This window comes from Leopardus geoffroyi, chromosome C1 (genome assembly GCF_018350155.1).
Source record: "Leopardus geoffroyi isolate Oge1 chromosome C1, O.geoffroyi_Oge1_pat1.0, whole genome shotgun sequence".
NCBI lineage: Eukaryota > Metazoa > Chordata > Mammalia > Carnivora > Felidae > Leopardus > Leopardus geoffroyi.
Window position 1 is genome coordinate 35,525,164 of NC_059328.1, and position 24,631 is coordinate 35,549,794.

The following is a 24,631-nucleotide window of genomic DNA, read 5'->3' on the forward strand; positions in this document are numbered from 1 at the left end:
TGAGGTTGGGTAGTGTTAGTTCTCCAGCTTTGTTCTTCAATACTGTGTTGGCTATACTAGGTCTTTAGCTTTTAGAAAGAGTTTTTCAGTATCACAAAATAACTTGCTGGGATTTTGGTTGAGACTATATTGAATCTATAGATCAACCTAGGAAGAACTAACATAATAATAATAATGAATCTTCCTATCTATGGATACGGAATATCTATTTATTCAGATCTTTGATTTCTTTCATCAAAATTTTATAGTTTTCCTCATATAGATCTTACACATATTTTGTTAGATTTACTAAGTACTTTTGGGGGGGTGCTAATGTAAATATATTGTTTTTATTTTTATTTATTTATTTAAAAAGTGTTTATTTATTTATTTTTGGAGAGAGAGAAAGTGAGCAGACGAAGGGCAGAGAGAGAGGGAAAGAGAGAATCCCAAGAAGGCTCTGTGCTGTCAGTGCAGAGCCTGATGCAGGGCTCCATCTCACAACTGTGAGATCATGACCTGAGCCAAAATCAAGAGTTAGACACTTAGTGACTGAGCCACTCAGGTGCCCCAATATATATTTTTTCACTTCAAAAATATTTTAAATGTTTATTTATTTTTGAGAGAGAGAGCACAAGCAGGGGAGGGGCACAGAGAGAGGGGGACAGAGGATTAGAAGAAGGCTCTGCGCTGATGGCAGAGAACCCAATGTGAGGCTCAAACTCCCAGACTGCAAAGTCATGACCTGAGCCAAAGTTGGATGCTCAACCAACCAAGCCACTCAGGCGCCCCTCTATTTCAAATTTCAATTGCTCATTGCTGGGATATAGGGGGGCAACTGACATGTATTATATATAAAAGTCAATTGCCTTCCTGTATACATATTTTTTCATATATATAAAAGATGTTTCTTTTTTGAAAACTGAAGTATAGTTGACATAATGTTACACTAGTTTCAGGTAAACAACATAATGATTCAACAACTTTCTTTTTTTTTTTTTTAATTTTTTTTTTTCAACGTTTATTTATTTTTGGGACAGAGAGAGACAGAGCATGAACGGGGGAGGGGCAGAGAGAGAGGGAGACACAGAATCGGAAACAGGCTCCAGGCTCTGAGCCATCAGCCCAGAGCCTGACGCGGGGCTCGAACTCCCAGACCGCGAGATGGTGACCTGGCTGAAGTCGGACGCTTAACCGACTGCGCCACCCAGGCGCCCCAACAACTTCTTAAGTTATCACAACTGTAGTGACCATCTATCATATAATACTATTAGAAATATAACACTATTAGAAAACCCCTGATTATATTCCTTATGCTGTACCTTTCATTCCACGATGTGTTCATTCCATAACTGAAGTCTGTACCTCCCACTCCCCTCTACCCATTTCGCTCATCTCCCTGCTCCCCTCCTCCTTGGTAACCACCAATTTGTTTTCTGTATTTATGAGTCTGTTTCTGCTTTCTGTTTATTCATTTGTTTTGTTTTTTTAGATTACACATATAAGTGAAATCATATGATAGACTTTTGTTTATACAGATTTTACATTTTGCATAAAATCTTTCATTCTTTTCTTTTTTAAAATTTAAATTGTAGGGGCGCCTGGGTGGCTCAGTCGGTTAAGCGTCCGACTTTAGCTCAGGTCACGATCTCGCGGTTCGTGAGTTCGAGCCCCGCGTCGGGCCCTGGGCTGATGGCTCGGAGCTTGGAGCCTGCTTCCGATTCTGTGTCTCCCTCTCTCTCTGCCCCTCCCCCGTTCATGCTCTGTCTCTCTCTGTCCCCAAAATAAATAAATGTTAAAAAAAAATTAAAAAAAATAAAATTTAAATTGTAGTTAGTAAACATACAGTGCAATATAGGTTTCAGGAGTAGAATTCAGTGATTCATCACTTATATACAACACTCAGTGCTCACCACAACACGTGCCCTCCTTAGTACCCATCACCCAACTAGCCTATCTCCCACCTACCTCCCTACATCAACCCAAAGTTTGTTCTCTATCATTAGGAGTTTCTTATGGTTTGTTTGCCTCTCTTCTCTCCCCTGCTCTTCCCATATGGTCATCTGTTTTGTTTCTTAAATTCCACATATGAGTGAAATCATATGGTATTTGTCTTTCTCTGATTGACTTATAAAATCTTTAATTCTTACGGTCAGTAATCTATAGGCTCCAAACTAGGATGTTTTAAGGGAACAGGTTAAAAGTATGCGCAACATTGGAATACCTTTAAAAAAAAGAAAAACCCTGCATTTAGAAAGCTGATTTTTATATATTAACCTTGTATCTTGCAACCTTGTTATAGTAACTTATCCTACTTTTTTTGACCTTTGGGATTTTCCACATAAACAATCATGTCATTTACAAACCAAAACAGTTTTATTTCTTTTCCTAATCTATATACCTTTTATTTCCTTTCTTATCATACTGCATTATCTAGAACTTCCAGTATGTTGAATGGGAAAGGGTGAGAAGGAACATTCCTATCTTATTCCTGATTTTCAGGGGAAAGCATCTAGTTTCTCTCCACTAAGTATGATGGTAGCTGTAGGTTCTTTGTAGATATTCTTTATTTTTTTAAGTTTATTTATTTATTTTGAGAGAGAGACAGAGAGAGCGAGAGTGAGTGAGCATGAGTGGAGGAGGGGCAGAAAGACAGAGGGAAAGAGAGAGAATCTCAAGCAGGCTCTGCACTGTCAGCAACGAGCCCGATGTGGGGCTCGAATGCACAAACTGAGATCATGACCTGAGCAGAAATCAAGAGTCAGATACTTAACTGACTGAGCCACTCAGGTGCCCCTAGATTCCTTATAAAATTAAGTTGATTCTCTTTCTTTTTAACTTTTAAATAATTTTAAAATCATTTTTTATTTTTTAATTAAAAAAATTTAATGTTTATTTTTGAAAGAGAAAGAGAGAGACAGAGAGACAGAGCATAAGTAGGGGAAGGGTAGAGAGAGAGAGAGGGAGATACAGAATCTGTAGCAGGCTCCAGGCTCTGAGCTGAGGGCACAGAGCCTGTTGTGGGGCTTGAACTTGTTAACTGCGATATCATGACCTGAGCTGAAGTTGGATGCGCTATCAACTGAGCCACCCAGGCACTCCAATTTTAAAAAAATTTTTATTTTAAGTAGGCTCCATGCCCAACATGGGGCTTTAACTCACAACCCTGAGATCACGAGTTGCATGCTCTAGCAACTGAACCAATGAGGCACCCCAAGTTGGTTCTCTTCTATTCCTGGTTTGCTGAGTTGTTTTTATCATGAATAGGTGTTGGATTTGGTCAAGTATTTTTCTTGCATCAATTGATATAATTCTATAATCTTCTTTAGTCTGTGGATGTGATAGGTTATATTAATTGACTTTCAAGTGCTGAACCAGCCTTGCATATCTGGGATAAATCCCACTTTGTAATGGTATATAATTCTTTTCATACTTCATTGGATTCAATTTGCTAATACTTTGTTGAGGATTTTGGTACTTATATTCATGAGTAATACTGATCTGCAGTTTTCCTTTCTCGTATTGTCTTTATCTGGTTTTGGTATTAGAGGAGTAATGCTGTTCTCATAAGATGAGTTAGGAGGTGTTCTCTCTGCTTCTATTTTCTAGAACAGATTTTAGAGAATTTGTATCATTTATTCCTTAAAAACTCACAAGTGAAATCACCTGGGCCAAGTGCTGTCTGAAAGATTACTGATGCAATTTCTTTAATAGATACACGCTTATTCAGATTATTTTTTTCTCCATATGTGAGTTTTGATAGATTGTGTTTTCCAAGGAATTGGTCCATTTCATCATTGAAGATAACAAATTTGTGGAAATATAATTTCATAATTTTTCTTTATCATCTTTTTAATATATAGGGGACTCCTGTTTCATTTATATTAGTAATACATATTCTCTCTCTTTTTTCTTGGTTAGCTTGGCTAGAAGTTGGATCAATTTTATTGATCTTTTTATTTTATTAAAAATTTAAAAAAATTTGGGGGGCACCTGGGTGGCTTAGTTGGTTAAGCGTCTGACTTTGGCTCAGGTCATGATCTCACGGTTCATGGGTTCGAGCCCCACGTCGGGCTCTGTACTGACATCTTGGAGTCTGGAGCCTGTTTCAGATTCTGTGTCTCCCTCTCTCTCTCTGCCCCTCCCCTGTTCACGCTCTGTCTCTGTCTCAAGAATAAATAAACATTAAAAAAAATTTTTTTTAATTAAAAAAAATTTTAATGTTTATTTTTGAGAGAGAAAGAGAGAGACAAAGAGAGAGACAGTGTGAGCAGGGAAGGGGTGAGAAAGAAGGAGACACAGAATTCAAAGCAGGCTCCAGGGTCTGAGCTATCAGCACAGAGCCTGACGCAGGGCTCAAATTCACAAACTGTGAGATCATGACCCCCTGAGCCAAAGTCAGATGCTTTACCGACTGAGCCACCCAGGTGCCCCTTTTCTTTTTAACTTTTTTAAAAGTTTATTTATTTATTTTGAGAGATGGAGGGAGGGAGAGAAAGTGAGGGAGAGAGAGAGAGGCAGAGAGATAGGGAGAGAGAGAGAATTCTAAGCAGGTTCTGCACTGTCAGCACAGAGCCCTATGTGGGGCTCAGACTCATGAACCGTGAGATCATGACCTAAGCCGAAATCAAAAGTTAAACACTCAACTGACTGAGGCACTCAGGCGCCCCTTTTCTTTAAACTTTTTTTAACAGTTTGAGAGCGAGCAATTTGATGGATCTATTCAAAGAAGTGCCTTTTGCTTTGAGTTTCCTCTATTTTTTTTTATTTTCAATTTCAATGATTTTTTTCTGTAATTTTTATAATTTATTTTCTTCTGCTAGCTTTAAGTTAATGTTGCTCTTCTTTCTTTAGTTTGCTAAAGTGTAAGCTTAGATTATTGATTTTATTTTCCCTTCAGCTTGAGATATAATTGACATATAACTTTGTGTAAGTTTAAGGTATATAGTGTGATTTCATAAACATATTGCAAACGATTACCACGATTAGATTAATTAACACATTCATTATTGTGTGTGTGTGTGTGTGTGTGTGTGGTTAGAACATTTAAAACCTATACTCTTAGCAGATTTCAAGTATACAACACAGTATTGTTAGTTATAGTCACCATGCTGTATGTTAGATTCCAAGAACTTATTTAATTATAACAGAAAATCTGTACTCTTTGACCACGATCTTCCCATTTCTCCCACTCCTCAGGCCCTGGAAACCACCAATCTACTCTGTTTCTATGAATTTGGCACTTTTAGATTCCACATATAAGTGCGATCATACTGTATTTGTCTTTTTTTTTGACATAACAACATGGGTGAACCTTGAGGGCATCCTGTTTAGTTTTCACTATATACGATGCCTTTCAGGTTCATTCATGTTGTTATAAGTGACTGGATTTTCTTCCTTTTTTATTATGGCTGAATAATATTCCTGTGTGTGTGTGTGTGTGTGTGTGTGTGTGTGTGTATTACTATACATTCTTTATCTATCTATTTATCCATTGGTGGACACTTAGGTTTTTTCCAAATCGTGGCTATTGTGAATAATGCTGCAATGCAGTAAATACAGGGGTGCAGGTAACTCTTTAAGAGTGATTCCATTTCCTTTGGATATATATACTTGGAAGTGGGACTGCTGGACCACATATGGTAGTTCTATTTTAAAATTAAAAAAAAATTTTTAATGTTTATGATTTATGAGAGGCAGGGTGCAGGCGGGAGAGGGGCAGAGAGAGAGCGAGACATAGTATCTGAAGCAGGCTCAAGAATCTGAGCTGTCAGCACAGATCCCGACTCAGGGCCCGAACCCATGGACTGCAAGGTCATGACCTGAGCTGAAGTTGGATGCTTAACCGACTGAGCCAACTAGGTGCCCCTCTACTTTAAATTTTTGAGAAAGCTCCATACTGTCTTCCAAAGTAGCTGTACCAATCTGCATTTCTACCAATACTGCATGAGGGTACCTTTTTCTGCACATCCTTGCCAGTACTTGTTATCTCTTGTTTTCTGATAATAACCATTCTGAGAGGGTAAGGTTATAGATTATTGATTTTAAATTCTCTTTCTTTTCTGGGGTGCCTGGTGGCTCAGTTGTTTAGGCCGCTAACTCTTGATTTTGGCTCAGGTCATAATCTCACAGTTCATGGGAACAAGCAGCACAAAGCCTGTTTGGGATTCTCTCTCTCTCCATCTCTGCCCCTCCCCTGCTTGTGCTTGTTCTCTCTCAAAATAAATAAACAAGCAAAAAAATTGGGCAGAGCCTTCAGTAGCTGTTGCCTTTGAATTTTTTTCTTTTCTAACATATGCATTTTAATGCTATAAATTTCCCTCCAAGCACTGCTTTTGCTGCATCTCACACATTTCGATCATTTGTATTTTAACTTTCATTTAGTTCAAAATATTAAAAAATTCCTCGACATTTTTTTTGACCTATGTGCAACTTAGAGGTGTGTTGTTTAATCTCTATGTATTCTGGGATTTTCCAGTTATCCTTCTGTTATTGATTTCTAGTTTAATTCCCCTGTTGTCTGAGAATATACTTTGTATGATTTCTTTTATTAAATTATTTAGGTGTGTTTTACGGTACAGAATGTGGTCTATCTTGGTGAATGTTCCATGTGAGCTTGAGAAGAATGTGGATTTTGTTGTTGTCTGATGAAGTATTCTATAAATGTTAATTGGATCCAGTTCATTGATATTGCTATTCAGTTCAAGTATATCCTTACTGATTTTCTGCCTACTGGATTTGTCAATTGCTGATAGAAATATGTTGAGTTCTCCAACTATAATAGTGGATTTGTTTATTTCTTCTCGTTCTATCAGTTTTTGCCTCATGTATTTTGATGTTCTGTTACTAAGTACATATATATTAAGGATTATTATGTCTTCTTGGAGAACTGGCCCCTTTTATAACTGTGGAATGCCTCTCTTTATCCCTGTAATTTTCATGTTTTGAAGCCTGTTTTGTCTAAAATTTATATAGGCACTCCAGCTTTCTTTTGATTTGTGTTAGCATGGTAGACCTTTCTCTGTATTTTGTTGTTGAAGAAATCTGTTTTTAAGAAATATTTTTATTTGTTTGTTTTAGAACTATTTTTAATATTTCTACTATGTATGCTTTCCTGGAAGAGTACCTTTTCCAGACTCTTCCTGCTTTCAGTGCAACTAGTCTGGCAGTGAGGCTACAGGGTGTGGAAAGTGAGGGCCAGAGTGTTGACAACACCTCCTTGTTTTTTGTTTTTTGTTTTTTTTTTGTTTTGTTTTGTTTTGTTTTAAAGTCCTGGCCTCTGTTTTTAGTAGAAAATATTTGGAAAGGTAAAACATATAAGCTCAGTCATAGAGAAGTTAAATGACTGCCTAAAGTCATTTAAGTACTGGGGAAAAAAATGAAGCCCAGTGCTATTCAGTGTCTGTACTCAGGGTCTATTTGTTTGTTCTAGCACTGATTCTTTATCAGTTCATTCATCTATTTATCTATCATATATATATATATATATATATATATATATATATATACACACACACACACACACACACATATGTATATGTATATATATATACACACACATATATATGTATATATATGCTAATTACATTCAAAATGTTGTGTAAATATTATCACTACTTATAAACTTTTAAATCACCCCAAACAGAGGCTCTGTACCTGTTAAACAATAATTTACATTGCCTCTCCCCTCAGGTCCTGGTAGCCTTGAATTTACTTTCTGTCTTTATTAATTTGCCTATTATAGATATTTCATATAAATGTAATCATACAATATTTATCCTTTTGTATCTGGATTATTTCACTTAGCATGTCTTCAAGGTTCCCCCAGGTTGTAGCATGTATCAGAATGTCATTTCTCTTTATGACTTAATAATATTCCATTCTATGTATATACCACATTTTGTTTGTTTATTCATATGTTGACAGACACTGGGTTGTTTCCAACTTTTGGCTATTATGAATAATGCCGCAATGAACACTGATGTTCTGTATCTGAGTTCCTTTTTCCTTCCTTCCTTCTTTTCTTTCTTTTCTTTCTTTTTTAATGTTTATTTTGAGAAAGAGAGAGTGAGCAGGGAGGGGCAGAGAGAGGCAGAGAGAGAATCCCAAACAGGCTCCACACTGTCAGCACAGAGCACAATGCAGGGTTTGATCCTACGAACTGAACTGTGAGATCATGACCTGAGCTGAAATCAAGAGTCAGATGCTTAACCAGCTGAGCCACCCAGGTGCCCTGTTCCTCTTTTCTATTCTTCTGGTTATATACCTAGGAGTGGAATAGTTGGGTTATATTGTACTTCTATTTAAAATTTTTAGGAACAGGGGTCATGGCCAGCTCATGGCATGTGACTCTTGATCTTGGGATTGTGAGTTTGGGCCCTACATTGGGTATAGAGCTTATATTAAAAAAAATAAAAAATAAAAATTTCAAGAACAATCAAACTATTTTCCACAGCAGCTGTCCCATTTTACATTCTCACCAGCAATATACAACATTCCAATTTCTCCACATCCTTGCCAACTTTCTTTATTATTTTTTATAATAGCCATTCTAATGGGTGTGAGGTAGTATCTCATTGTGGTTTTGATTTGCATTTCCCTAATGACTAATGATTAATGATGTTGAGTATCTTTTCATGAGCTTATTATTTATATACGTTCTTTGGAGAAATGTCTTTTCAAGTCTTTTGCCCATTTTTAAATTGGATTGGTTGCTTTTTTGTTGTTGAGTTGTAGTTCTTTATATATTTGTATATTAAGCCCTTTCAGATATATGCTTTACAAATATTCCATCCTATAGGGTGTCTTTTTACTTTCTTAACAATATTCTTGGATGAACAAAAGCTTTTAAGTTAAAAAAAAATTTTTTTTTAATGTTTATTCTTGAGAGAAAGAGAGAGAGACAGAGACAGACAGAAAGCATGAACAGGGTAGGGACAGAGCGAGAGAGGGATACCAAGCAAGAGAAGGTCACAAAATCTGAAGCAGGCTCCAGGCTCTGAGTTGTCAACACAGAGCCCGATGCAGGACTCGAACTCACAAGCCGTGAGATCATGACCCGAGCCAGTCAGACACTTACCTGACTGAGCCACCTAGATGCCCCAAAAGTTTTTAAGTTTTTAAAGAAGATTTTAGTTTTAAGTAATCTCTATACACAATATGGGGCCTGAACTTACAACCCCAAGATCAAGAGTAACATGCTCCACTGACCAAGCAGGCCAGGCACCCCCCAAAGTTTTTAATTTTGATAAGGTCCAATTTACTTTTTCTTTTGTTGTTCATGCTATTGGTGTCATATCTAAGAATCCATTGACAAGTCAAGGTCATAAAGATTTATCCCTGCATTTTCTTCTATGAAGTTTATGGCTTTAGCTCTTATATTTAGGTCATTGGTGTATCCCTTTACTTTTACTCCATCTGTATCTTTATATTTAAACTGGGTTTCTTGTAGACCACATATAATTAGGCTTTGGTGTTTTTGTTTCAAATGTGCTCTGTCAGTCTCTGCCTTTTGATTGGCATATTTAGGCCATTAACATTTAAAGTGATTACTGATATAGTTGGATTAACATCTACCATATTTGTAACTGTTTTCTCTTTATTACACTTGTTCTTTTTTTCTTTTTAAAAAAATCTTCCCCCTTTTTTGGCCATCTCTGGCTTACAGTGAGCATTATTTTATAATTTAATTTTCTTTTCTCTCTTGTTAATTATACCTCCTTTGAAGGTTATTTTAGTGTTTACCCTAGAGTTGCAGTATATGTTTACAATGAGTCTAAGTTCATTTTCAAATAACTATACCACTTCATAAGGTGCCTTATAACAGTATTCTCAATTTTTCCTTTCCTTCTATAATTTCATTGCTGTCATTCATTTCACTTATCTTTAAGCTATAATCACCCAATATATTGCTACTATACATTGCTAGTATTATTTTAAAATTTTTAAAAATATTTTATTTTTAAATCTCTATACCCAATGTGGGGCTTGAACTTATAATCCTGAGATCAAGAGTTACATGTTCTACTACCGAGCCAGCCAGGCACCCCTGCTATTATTTTAAACAAGCAGTTATCTATTAATTCATTTAAGAATTAAAAAAAAAAAATGGGGCGCCTGGGTGGCGCAGTCGGTTAAGCGTCCTACTTCAGCCAGGTCACGATCTCGCGGTCCGTGAGTTCGAGCCCCGCATCAGGCTCTGGGCTGATGGCTCAGAGCCTGGAGCCTGTTTCCGATTCTGTGTCTCCCTCTCTCTCTGCCCCTCCCCCGTTCATGCTCTGTCTCTCTCTGTCCCAAAAATAAATAAACGTTGAAAAAAAAAAAAGAATTAAAAAAAAAAGCTTTATTTTACCTTCATTTATTCCTTCTCTAACACTCTTCCTTTCTTTATGTAGATCTGAGTTTCACATTTATGTATTTTTCCTTTTCTCTGAAGGACTTCTTGCAAAGCAGATCTATTGGCAGTAAATTCCCTCAGTTTGTCTAAGAAAGTATTTCTCCTCTACTATTGGAGGGTAATTTATTTGGATACCGAATTCTAGATTGGTGATTATTCTTTCAACATTTTACATATTCACTTCACTCTCTCTTGCTTGCATGGTTTGTGAAAGTGATGTAATTTTTATCCTTGTTTCTCAATTGGTAAGGTCTGGTTTTGTTGTATGGTTTCTTTAAAAATTTCTCTGTCTTTGGTATTCTGCAGTTTGAATATATGTTTAGGAGAAAATAGTTTGGTGTTCATATTTCTTGGTCTTCTTTGAGCTTCCTGGAGCTGCATTCTAGTATCTGTCACTAATTTTGGAAAATTCTCAGCCATTATTACTTCAAATATTTCTTCTGTTCCTTTCTTCTCCTTCTGGTATTCCCATGATGTACATGTTAGGTATATTTTCTAATTGTCCCACAGTTCTCAGATATTCTGTTCTAGGTACCTTCCCACCATTCATTTTTTTCTCTCTGCATTTCAATTTAAGCAGTTTCAATTACATTTATAATTTAAAATTTTGGAAATATTCACATGGTTCAATATTGAAAAGATACAAAAAGGTTAATAATTAAAAGTTCTTTCTCTCCCTCACCCCTGACTCTCATTCACCCACTTCTAACTTACATGCAACCAATAATATCAATTTTTGGATTACATAACAGGATATTCTATGGTTAATAAGGAAATACATTATGTAGTTCGTCTCCTTAAAAACAACAACAACAACAAGAACGACAACAACAAAAACCTTAAAAAGTAGGCTAGTATATACATATTTGCATGTTATACTCCCCCACATCAGCATATCTTGGAGATTCTTCCATACCAGTACATAAAGAGCTTCTTTTCCTTTAAATGGCTGCATAGTATTCCATTTATGGATGTACAGATCCACGACTCCTTATTCAAAATCCTTGGGTTTTGAATGTGTCTTGGAATTCAGATTTTTTTAAGTTACAGAGATATAATTTATGCATACATTATACATAATTTTTGCAGTGGGCTTGGAGCAAGATCCCATAATTAAACACATTACTATTTGTGCAGGGAATGAATAAATATTCACACTAGTTGGGATGAAGAGCAAAATCAGTATTGTAATTTATCAATACAGAAATGAAATAGGGTGATATAGACCATAAATACTTGGTACTCTTTATTTCTAAGAAAACATTCAATAAACATAAAACCAAGCTAAATATCTCTACATACATATGCAGAGAATATTTGCTCCATCTGGTTTCTTGAGGATATTGGATAAAAGGTTTCATCAGGTTTGCTATTAGAACTGAATATTTAATGATGGGGCAGGAATGGGATTCTTTACAACTAAAATAGATGACCTTTAAAAATGTGTAGTTCTAGGGTAACATAACTCATTAATATGGTTTTCTAGATAAGCAGTGTCTTCAATTAAGCAAGAGCCATAACCTCTTCACTGATAAACACATGTTATTCAAGACCAATTAAGTGCTCATACATTTCCCCCATATTGTCTATGGAGATTTTTTCCATCTGTTATATTTCACCATAGTCATCAATACTAGTCTCATGCTTATTTGGGTTACACCATTTTAGCAATTTTTCTATCTTGCAAGGAATGTACAACAGGTACATAACATATTCAGTATTTTTTTAATATGAGATTGCTCTACTTCAGCGCTTTACAACCTTAGTGCACATAAAAGTCATCTTGAGAATTTGTTTAACATATAGATTCTTGGGCTACACTCACAGAGATTCTGATTCAGTGGATCTGGGAATTTGTATTTTTAACAAGCTTACAAGCAATGTTGATGCTACTTGTCCACTGACCACACTTTTGACTTATTTAGACTTTTAGTCAATAAAATTTTAGCATAAGTAGTAAGACTATATATCTTTTCAGTAGTGACAAAATCCTTCAAAGTCTTTATCTACAGGTTTACTTTCAAATGTTATTGTAAGCCAAAGTGTCTGCCAAATATTTATCAATCATTCCAACCACCAGCAACTGTGTAAATGGCATCGTTAAGGTAGGCCTGATCAAGCTTCCATAATAACTTTTTAAGGAAGTATTAGACGTTAGCTGCTGCCAAGTATAGAGTATAAAAATTAAAAAATAAATATTACATTTGCTCTTCACTAGGAGTAAAATTTCTTGGTCACAAGAAGTTTAGGAGGGGTATGTGTGGAACGGTGTTCCAGGAATAGTATAATCAATATGGTTTTCTTCCATTCCTGTTTGTGTGCAATGAGTTCATATCATTGGTAAAGATTATTAAGTCAGTTAGAAAATATCTCTTCGATTACTTATTCTTTTTTGTTTACACACTAACAATGAAATTGTGAACAACTTCTGAAACATCCTGGATGTTGGCTTTTTCTAACTTTACCTGTCCCCTGCATTGGCACATCCCAGAACTTTCAATCTGTGTTTAAAGTCCTTAAAATCTCTTGTTTGCTCATTAATCATTGTTATTTATTTATTTTTTAAAAAGAATATCAGCACTGCATACATGTTTAGGACTAAGATTTTCATGAAAAATGATCTTAACAAATTTGTCAATATAACTTTCATCTACTTCATGGTAAGTAGAAGCTTCTTCATCATAGATATTCAGATATTTAATACCATGATGCTTCTTAACTTTCTGCAATCAATTCTGGTATTTTATACTCACCTTAAATATGTTCAGTCCTTCATGGCATATTCTAGCTTGTTTCATGACCAAAAATCATTCAGTGGCATAGTCACACTGCTTCATTGTTGAAACTATTCAATCATGCTCATGTCAACATCTTCATTTTTTGCCCTCTGAAAAATATTCTATTCTTCATTAGTCCTGGTCATTGTTGTTCTGGTAAAACTTCAATACTTTTTCTATTCTTTTTTTCAAGTCATGTCATGTTAATTGCCACACCCTATTCTTTAGTAAGATGCCTTACAGACATACCTGGATCAAGTTTCTACACTAACTCTATTTTCTGTGCTACTAAAAATGATAGATGCTTCCATTTTTTCTTATTCTCATCTTCAATTTTCTGGACATTTTTATAGGACAATTAAACTCAAATGGACAAAACAACAACAACATAAACAAAGAAGGCAACACAGTATTAGTGAACAGCAAAGATGTATATGACTAAGAGTGATGAGACCAATGCCTAATGTCATTTGGGGTCAGGTTTTGCTGTGGAACTTAACAAAAAAAGTTTGGATTTACAAAGCTTTTCAGATTTTGGAATTCCACATAAGAGATTTTGGATATATTTAATCAGTCTCCTATTGATGAATACTTAGAATGTTTCGAATATTTTGCAATCACAAACAATGTTGGACTGAAAAACCTAGTACAAACATCATTTCACATTTGTACAAATATATTTGTAAGATAAAATCTTGGAAATGAAATTGCTGGGTCAAAGGATATGTGCACTATAATTTTCATAGATATGCCAAATTGCCCTTCACAAAGGGTTACCAATCTATACTCCCACTCCACATCTTTGCAAACACAATGTTTTATCAAAATGTTTTCTTTTATTTTGAAATAATTTCAAAATTACAGAAATGTTCCAAGAATAGTACAGAGAAATCTTTTCTTACCCTTGAAGCATTCAAAAGTATGTGACTTGACAGCCCATCACTCCTGAACACTGTAGTCTATACTTCTGGCAAAGAAGGACAATTTTCTACATACCCATAATACAACCGTCAAAATAAGGAAATTAATATTGATATATTACTACCATCTACCAGATCCTATTCAAATTTCACCAATTGTTTCAATTAAGTACTTTATAACAAACAGATTTCATACAAGATCATATTTGTCATGTCTCTTTAGTCTTCGTCATTTTGGGAAAACTCCTCAATCTTCCCTTGACATTTATGATCTTGACACTTTGTAGATTAGACCAGTTATTTTGTTAAGTATGTCCTTCTTTCTGGGTATGCCTGATGTTTCCTCAAGTTCTTATAGCTTCCTAACAGGTGATATATATAAATATGACTTGACCCATTTTTGATGGTATTAACTGTGATCATTTGATTAAAGTGATGTCTGCCAAATTTCTCTAATGTAAAGTTACACATTTTCCCTTTGTGATTGACAAGTATTTTGTGGAAAGATAATTTGAGACTATGTAAATATCCTTATCAAATGTTAACCCACTAGTTTTATTATCCATTGATGTTTCTAGGCTGAACTAAGTATTATATGGTTGCCAAATGGTATATTCTTTTTTTCCCAAATGTTATATTCTCATTTCATCATTCCTTCCACAATCACCAGTTGGCATTCCACTCTATTCATTTATTTGTTTATACCATATAAAACTCATGGATATCTATTTTATTCAATGAGTTATAATCAGTTGCCATCATTACTTATCTATACATTTATGTACAGCTTTAAAACTGAGGTATAACTGACATACAATAATCAGTGCATATTTTAAAATGTAAAATTTGATAAATTTTGACATATGTATACCTCCAAGAAACTATCACCACAATCAAGACAATGAACACATACATCATTTCCAAAGTTTCCTTGTGACCTCTGGTAATCCCTTCTTCCCCTTCCATCATAGCTTGCCCCAGCTCCCATTCCCAGGAGACTGCTGATCTTCTTTCTGTCACTATAGTGTGCATTTTCTAGAATTTTATATAAGCAGAATAATACAATATACGGCTTTTCCTTTGGTCTGGCTTCTTTCACTTAGCAATAATTATTTTGAGATTCATTCACATCGTAGTATAGATCAATAGTTCGTTCCTTTTCATTATTGAGTAGTATTCCACTGTATGGTTATATCACAGTTTGTTTATCCCTTCACATATGGATAGATATTTGGATTGTTTCCAGTTGCTGGTATTAAAAACAAAGCTGGTGTGAACATTCATGCTGAAGATTTTTTATAGATACATACTTCCCCTTTCTTTTGGGTGTTATCTAGGAGTGCAATGGCTGAATCATGTCTATTCAACTTTTTAAGAAATTGTAAAATGGTTTCTCAAAGTGGTCTTGCCACTTATGTTCTGCCTATGGTGTATGAAAGCTCCACTTGCTCCATATCCTTGTCAGTCCTTGCTATAGTTTTTTTTTTTTTTTTTTTTTTTTTTAACTTTAGCCATTTTCTTATCGTGATTCTATTGTATTTCCCTAGGGACTAACGATATGGAACATTTTTTCATGTGGTTATTTTCCATCAGAATATCTTTTTTGGTGAAATGTCTCTTCATAGCTTTGCTCATTTTTAAAAAATAGGTTGTTCATTTTCTTACTGAGTTTTGAGACTTCTTTACATATTCTGGATGCAAGTCGTTTATGAGATATGTGATTTGCAAATATTTCTCTCAATCTGTTGCTTTTCATTCTCAACAGAGACTTCATAAAGCAAAAGTTCTTAATTTTGGTAAGACAATTTATCAATTTTTTCTTTTACAGATTGTACTTAAAAAAATTTTTTTTAATGTGTATTTATTTTTGAGACAGAGAGAGACAGAGCATGAGCATGGGAGGGGCAGAGAGAGAGGGAGACACAGAATCTGAAGCAGGCTCCAGACCCTGAGCTGTTAGCACAGAGCCCGATGCGGGGCTTGAACTCATGAACCACGAGATCATGACCTAAGCCGAAGTTGGACGCTTAACTGGCTGAGCCACCGAGGCGCCCCTGGATTGTACTTTTAATGTTGTATCTACAAAATCTTTGCTTAATATAAAATGAAAATGATTTTTCTAATGTTTTCTTTTAAAAGTTTTATAGTCTTAGCTTTTACATCTAGGTCCTCAATCCCTCATAAATTAATTTTTGTGTATGTTGTAACATTTGTTGAAAAGACCATCTTTTTCTCAACAGAATTGACTTTGCCCTTTATTGAAATAAACTGACCACATATATATAAGTATACTTGGGACTTTCTTTTTCATTGATTTGTTTGTCTATCTTACCCCAATAATCCTATACTGGATACTATAGCTTTATAATATGTCTTGAAATTGGGTAGTGTTAGTCTTACCACTTTTGTTTTTCTTTTGCAAAGATGTTTTTGGCTACTGTAGGTCCTTTGCATTTTCATACAAATGTTAGAATCAGATGATCAATTTCTATTCCAAAGCCTGTTGAGATTTGGATTGGAATTGCACTGAATCTATACATCAATTTGTAGAAAATCAACATTCAACAATATTGAGTTTTCTAATTCATAAGTGCAAGATATCCTTCAATTTATTTAGGTCTTCTTTCATTTCTCTCAACAGTGTTTTATGATTTTCATCATATAGGCCTTGAATCTTTTGTTAAATTTATTCTAAAGTATTTCATACCTTCTTGATACTATTACAATAATTTTTAAATTTCAATTTCTGATTGTTCATTGCTGGTATATTGATTTTTGTATACTGATCATGTATCCTGCAAACTTGCTAAACTCATTATTAATTTTAATAGCTACTTGTAGATTTCATAGGATTTTCTACATAGATGAGCATATCATCTGAGAATAAAGATAGTTTTACTTATTCCTTTTTTTTTTTTTTTTAAGATTTTATTTTCAAGTAATCTCTACACCCAATTTGGGGCTTGAGCCCACAACCCTGAGATCAAGAGTCTCATGCTCCACTAAATGAGCTAGCCAGGCACTCTTACTTCTTCCTTTCTAATGAGGCTATCTTTTATTTCTTTGTACTGTCTAACTGCATTGGTTAGAACCACTGGTATGATGTTGAATGAAGAGCTGAAGGCAAACATCGTTACCTTGTTCCTGATGTTAGGAAGAAAGGATTCAATCTTTTACCATTAAGTTTAAGGGTAGCTGTATATTAGATACCCTTTATCATACCCTTTATCATGTTGAGAAAGTTTACTTCTTTTCCTAGTTTGTTGGGAGTTTTTACTGTTCTTATTAGGGATTAGTACTAGATTTTATTAAATGCTTTTTCTGTAGTTTTTTAAAGTTTGTTTATTTTTTGAGAGAGAGCGAGAGAGAGCGCACATGAGGAGAGCAGGGCAGAGCAAAGACGGAGAGACAGAATCCCAAGCAGGCTCTGCGCTATAAGTACTGAGCCTGACACAAGGCTTGAACTCACGAACTGTAAAATCACGACCTGAGCCAAAATCAAGAGTCAGAAGCTTAACTGACTGAATCACCTAGGTGCCCCACTTTTTCTGTATTATTAAGATGATGAAATAACCCAGGTGTTTTCTTTTTTACTCTATTATTACGGTGAATCACAGTGATTGCTTATTGAATGTTAAACTAAACTTATATTCCTGGGATAAACCCTACTTTGTCATGATGTTTTACCTTTTTACAATATATTATTGGATTCAATCTGTTAACATTTTTTTTTAAATTTTTTTTCAACGTTTATTTATTTTTGGGACAGAGAGAGACAGAGCATGAACGGGGGAGGGGCAGAGAGAGAGGGAGACACAGAATCGGAAACAGGCTCCAGGCTCCGAGCCATCAGCCCAGAGCCCGACGCGGGGCTCGAACTCACAGACCGCGAGATCGTGACCTGGCTGAAGTCGGACGCTTAACCGACTGCGCCACCCAGGCGCCCCAATCTGTTAACATTTTTATTAAAAATTTTTGCACCTATACTCATAAGGATATTAGTCTGTAGTTTTCTAACATTTATTCATTTTTGAGAGACAGAGCGTGAGCAGGGGAGGGGCAGAGAGAGAGAGAGAGGGAGACACAGAATTCGAAGCAGGCTCCAGGCTCTGAGCTATCAGCACAGAGCCTGATGCGGGGCTCAAACTCACAGACCATGAGATCATGACCTGAGCCGAAGTCGGACGCTTAACTGACTGAGCCACCCAGGAGCCCCTGTAGTTTTCTTTTCTTATAAAGATTTTTGACTGGTTTTGGTATCAGAGTAATGTTGGCTTCATAGATTGAGGTGGGAAATATTTCTTCCTCTTCAATTTTCTGGAAGAGTTTGTATAGAATTGCTATATTTTCCTTAAATGTTTGGTAGAAGTGAAGCCAACTAGGCCTGGATTTTTCTTTGTGGAAAGGTTTTTAACTACGAATTCAACTTTTTTGAAATTCATTTCTATATGTTATTTATTTTTATTGTGATAAAATATATGTAACATAAATTTTACCATTCTAACCATTTAAGGGTACAATTCAATGACATTAAGTCCATTCACAATGTTGTGTAACTATCGCCACTATACATTTCCAGAACTTTTTCATCATTTCAAATAGAAACTCTATATTCATTAAATAATAACTAATTTCCCCAAGCTCTGTATTCTACTTTCTGTCTCTATGAATTTCTACTCTATTTTGCTTTCTGCCTCTTTGAATTTATGATATTAACTGTGGCCACTTTACTCAAGTGATGTCTGCAAGGTTACTCAATGGCAGAATTACACTTTTTACCTTTATGATTGATAAGTATTTTGTGGAGAGATACTTTGATACCACACAAATATCCCATTGCTAATAAAATGCCCACTAGTTTAGCATCCACTGATGTTTCTTTGCTGTGGCTATTCTAGGTACCTCACATAAATAGAATCATACAATATTTCTCCTTTTGTGTCTGGTTTATTTTACTTAGTATGTATCAGGATTTTATTCCTTTTTACAACTAAATTAATATTCCAAAGAGTGTATATGTCATATTTTGTTTATTCATCTGTTTGATACATATTTCCAACTTTTTGTTATTGTGAATAATGTTGCTATGAACAGTGATATACAAGTATCTGTCTGAGTCCACACTTTTAATTCTTTTGGGGTATGCCTAGTCCATTTTTATTTATTCTTGAATGAGTTTTGGTAGTTTATATCTTTCAAGGAATTAATCCATTCCTTATGTTGTTCCTATTTATGTTGTTTGTTTTATTGACATAAAATTCTTCATAATATTCTTTTATTATTATTTTTATGTCTTTAGAGTTTGTTTTGATGTCACCTTTCTCAATCTTGGGATTGGTGATTTTTATCTTCTTTTTGACTTAATCAGTCTGGACAGAGATTTCAATTTTATTTTTCTTTTCAAACAAACAGTGTTTGGTTTCATTAATTTTATGTACTGTTTTTCTATATTCTATTTATTGATTTAGGCTCTGATCTTTATTATTTCCTTTCTTCTGCTTACTTTGAGTTTCATTTGATCTTTTTTTTTAAATTTAAATTCAAGTTAGTTAACATACAGTGTAGTCTGGGCTTCAGGAGTAGAACCCAGTGATTCATCTCTTACATGTGACACCCAGTGCTCATCCCAAAAAGTGCCCTTCTTAATGCCCATCACTTATTTAATCCTTCCCCTGCCACCTCTCCTCCAGCAGCCCTCAGTTTGTTCTCTGTATTTAAGAGTCTCTCAGTGTTTACCTTCCTATTTTTATCTTCTTTTTCCTTCCCTTCCCCTATGTTCTGTTGAGTTTCTTAAATGCCACGTATGAGTGAAATCATATGATATCTGTCTTTTGCTTAGCATAATATCTTCTAGTTCCATCCACGTTGTTGCAAATAGCAAGATTTCATTCTTTTTCATCACCAAGTAATATTCCTGTGTGTGTGTGTGTGTGTGTGTGTGTGTGTGTACCTTCTGTACCCATTCATCAGTCAATGGACATTGGGCTCATTCCCTAATTTGGGTATTGTTGATAGTGCTGCTAATAACATTGGGGTGCATGTGCCCATTTGAATCAGCATTTTTGTATCCTTTTGTATACCTAGTAGTACAACTGCTGGGTCATAGGGTAGTTCTACTTTTAATTTTTTGAGAAACCTCCATACGGTTTTCCAGAATGGCTGCACCAGTTTGCATTCCTACCAACAATGCAAAGGGGTTCCCCTTTCTCCGCATCCTCACCAACATCTGTTGTTTCCTAAGTTGTTAATTTTAGCCATTCTGACAGGTGTGAGGTGGTATCTCCTTTTTCTAGTTTCTGGTTAAGGTGGAAGCTGAGATCACTGATTTGAAAACTTTCTTCTTTTTAGGTACAGGCATTTGGTGTCAAAAACTTCCTTCTAAGTAAAGCTTTAGCTATATTCCAAAAATTTTGATATGCTATTCTTTTAATTTTCATTCAGTTTAAACATTTTCAAATTTTTTGTTTTTTATCCCTTTGTCCAGTGAGTTATATGGAAGTGTGTGATTTAATTTCTCCAAATTTGGTGGATTTTCCACATATCTTTTTATTGTTGATTTTTAATTCAATTGAGGTTGTCTGAAAAGTTTTTTATTTCACCTTTGTTTCTGAAAGATATTTTCACTGATCTTGAATTCTTTAAAAGTACTTTAAAGAATTTTCTCCACTTTATTCTAGTTTACACTGCTTCTAGTGAGAAACATGCTCTCATGTTTATCTTTTGTACATAATGTCTTTTTTCTCTAGTTACTTTTAAATAAGACTTTCTCTTTAAATACTGGTTTTAAGCAATTTGATTATAGTGTGCCTTGGTATAGTTTTCTTTGTGTTTCTTGTGCTTGAGATTAATTGAACATTTTGGATCTGTAGTCATTCTATCCTGCTTGGAATCTGACATTCTATGCCATACCACTGCCATTCCCACCCCCACAGAGATGTCTATTATCAAATTTATTGATTTTTGCCTATAAGAGTGAAAATATTATGTCAGGGTAATTCTAATTCATATTTCTCAAGGGGGGGACAAGGATTTTAATTGTTTAAAAGTTACTTGTATCTTTTCTACAACTGTCTGATCATATCCTTTGTTCAGTTTTTGTATTGGTGTATTGCTCATTTACATATTGATTTATCTGTATCTTTTACCTTTTCCATAATGAGTATGTATTTTGAGGGGCAACAAGATACAGTTATTTTTTTAAAAATGCTTTAAAATAGCCATAGTTTCCTGTTATCAAAAAAATACTCACAACCTATGCTAGCTAGTATTTCATTACAGCTTTTCAGGGGCTTATTTTCATCTTCTTTGTAATTAAACCTACCTAGATAACAGGGAGGTATGTGAGCTTAAAAACTTGAGAGTTACTCTGGGCTGCCTATCTTCTGACAAGGAGCCCTGGAAATATCACAAACTCTCATAACTATAAAGAGATTTATAGCACTATCTTAGTCATGACTTTACTGGATCTTCCAAAGGCCCCGGAAGGCTGACAGGATCACTGACAATGACCCCCATTTTATAGACTTTGAACCTAAGGATTGCAAAGGTGAAGTGACTATCATACAGAAGGTTGGACTTAGAAGTTATCTTGAAGATGATTTCATACTATGTACTCAGCATCCCACAATTAGTAACAAAGGCAAAACTCTGGCTTGGACCCAGGTGCTCATTCTAATGGCAGCAATCAAAGTAGCCATCTATTCTAAGTTGTCAAGTCTATCACTTGAGTAGTCACTCTAAGTAGTCAAGAATAGCTTTTCTTCTTCAGGAGACTGCAGACCAAGCCCTTGATAGGCCATGACTGGGCCAGCATAATGGGGGTGTTGGAGCCTAAAGTCTATCTATGCTCACCTTTGGCAGCGGTCAGCATGGTGGAGGCCAGTTCACACTGCTGTGATTCCAAGTGTCCAAGCGTGAACCAGCGAGGATAACGGCTGGGCACCACAGACACCATATGGTGAGGGTGAGAAGTGTCTCCTGTAGAAGTTGAGCTTTCTAGAACAGGTAACCTAGAAGACCCAGGGAGAGTCATCAGCCACCATCCAGACCCTTACTGTTCTGAGCTACCTTAGAGAAATTTGTTCTTTGCTGGGGAGGAACTGGGCAGGAAAGGGTTAACTATGAGTTTTAAAGGTTTTAAAACTTAGGGGCACTTGGGTGGCTCAGTTGGTTAAGCATCCAACTTTGGCACAGGTCACGGTCTCATGGTTCGTGAGTTTGAGCCCCACATTGGGCTCTGCACTGACAGTGTGGAGCCTGCTTGGGATTCTCTCTCTCTCTCTGCCACTCCCCATTCCCCCCTCTCCCCTCTCAAAATAAATAAATAAACTTAAAAAAAAAGGCTTTAAAACTTCAGAGTACTATACTGTAAATGAGGTGAGTGTCTGGGTACAAGTAGAACTCAAGCTGAATACTCCTTACGGCAAATAGATTTGAAAAGCAGTTCAAAAGCCCTAAGATTATTTTATAAAGTATAAGAAATATATGCCAAGGAATCCTCAGCAGTCCTTTTCTGGTTCAAGTGAAGAGCTGTCACAGCCTTCTTATCTAACTAAAATTCTTCTGTATGGTCTGCTGCATCCTAGAGGTCCACCTGCCTAATCCAGGGATCCTGTTCTAGTTTGAAAATGAGATACCCATAGCTCACTGTTCTAAAGTCTCGGTGTAGAAACACTTACTCTTACTTCCTTCAGATGTATCTGGTGACCTATGCCTGGGAACCATGATTCATTTGAGCTATGGAAGGGCTTCAACTTCTTCTCAGTCTGCCTAATGGGCCTCAGAATCAGAACAAAGATACTCAGGTCTTGGGTGCTCCCTATCTATTAAAAACTCAGGGGCTTCCTCGGACAACCCACCAAGAGTACAGGTAGCCAAATGGCTCACCAGCAAGGCATTCCAAATAGGAACCCTACATCATATGAAAATCCTTGAGCCATTTTGGGGTAGGCTTGGTGCAATATTGTTAGGTCCAACAGAATAGACAGAGGGTAAGAGAAGAAAGTGAGATACACAAAGCGCAATAGAGACTTCTGCTTTGATGGAGGCAACTGGACTGGGAAAGGGCTACCTACCTCATGGCACGTAAGGCTAATTTATAGGACAGGTCTGGATCATGAGGCAGTAGAGCTGAGAACAAATACTTGGCAAAGGTATGCATGGGAACACTCTCTCGGTGAATGACTTCTCCTAAACCACTGAAGGGGCCCCCTGCAGGAAGAAGATAAGACAGCCAGTTATTTATCTGTATGCTTCTAATTTGCCCACCTGGACTAGGGTCTTGCACATGTTTGCTGGCCATGGGAACTTTCACTACACTTTCATGTAAAAAAATATTTCTGTGCAGTGCTCTGTTGGAGGGGAACCCAGAATCATGGGCCTAAGACACTGTGACAAAACTCCTCTCTACTTACCTTCCAGTAGTAAGATACATTGTTTCTGCAGTGTTTGCACTAGCTCATCGTCCAGCTGTAGCTCCTGAAGTCGACTTAGGAGCTGCTCCTCATTACGGCACACCTTGTCCTGTGCGTAGAGGCCTTCAGGCATCACCCTCTGTTGACCCATCCCCATCAGAGCAACTTCCAGGGCCAATGACAGGTAGGATTCATGGCTGTTTGGGCAGCCTGTAGCCATAGGTACATGCTGGTACACAGGGGGTCTGCTTTCATTCATATCTGAGGGCAACAGGGGACCAGATTCTTTAGGTCAGCTCTGTGAATTTTTCTGCTTCTCTCTCCCTCCCACTCTGGAATAGTGACAGTTAACTCATCAGATAGCACTGGGAAGCTGAATCAGAACCCCAGAGCAGTAAGGAAAATATACTGAAAAAAGCTTATACAGAGCCACAGAGATTCCCAACTCCTTCCCAGTATGTGAAGTGGGTAGACCAGTTGGGGAAGAAGAAGATCTTATATTAATTGCTAACACATTATGTAATACCATGATTATCTGGTTTTGTATCTGTCTCTTTCAGGACAGTGCAAGCATCTTAAAGAGAAGAGACTTTAACTCATTGCCCTATGCATCTCCAGGGCATAGCATATGGAAGGAGCTAAGTGTATATCAGTGGTGAATAAATCCCAAGTACAATCTCAGGTTTTCAAGATGTAAACGTCATTATGTAGATGAAACAGACCAAAGATTATGATTTCCTTTCATGGAATTAGAGGGAAGATAAGGGCAGCTCTAGCTTGGGCCACCCCTTGTATCTTTACCCAGAGAAATCCAAATCCATCCAGTTAAACTATTACTTTTGTAACATTGACAACTTCTATGTTATTATTACTTCATATGTTCTACTTCTAGGTTCAAAGTTTCAGAAAAAGAGCACAGGTTTAAAGTCTTACACAGGTTTAGAGACTTGGTTCCTTTTCTTTATCCATCCACTCATCTGGTAAGTATTTATGGAAAACTATTAAATGAGACGTATTGCACTAAGTGCTGGGATCACAAAGATAAGTAACTCATAATCTCTGCTTTCAAGAAGCTAAAGTCTAGTACGATAATCACCTGTAAACAAACTGTAATGCAGTGAGCTAAATACTATAACAGATGTATAT

The 24,631-nt window shown here is 36.0% G+C and overlaps 1 protein-coding gene across 2 annotated transcripts in view; it reads right to left on the minus strand.

The window, feature by feature from the left end:
- ZSWIM5 (zinc finger SWIM-type containing 5) overlaps positions 1-24,631 on the minus strand; it is a 256,910-nt gene that overhangs the window by 7,526 nt on the left and 224,753 nt on the right. For both annotated transcript variants that reach the window (XM_045477128.1, XM_045477127.1), the window contains 3 exons: positions 23,486-23,746; positions 23,147-23,282; positions 21,924-22,081 (listed from right to left, as the gene is read on the minus strand). In XM_045477128.1, the coding sequence (XP_045333084.1) occupies positions 21,924-22,081; positions 23,147-23,282; positions 23,486-23,746 (555 nt within the window). The remainder of the gene's footprint in view (positions 1-21,923; positions 22,082-23,146; positions 23,283-23,485; positions 23,747-24,631) is intronic.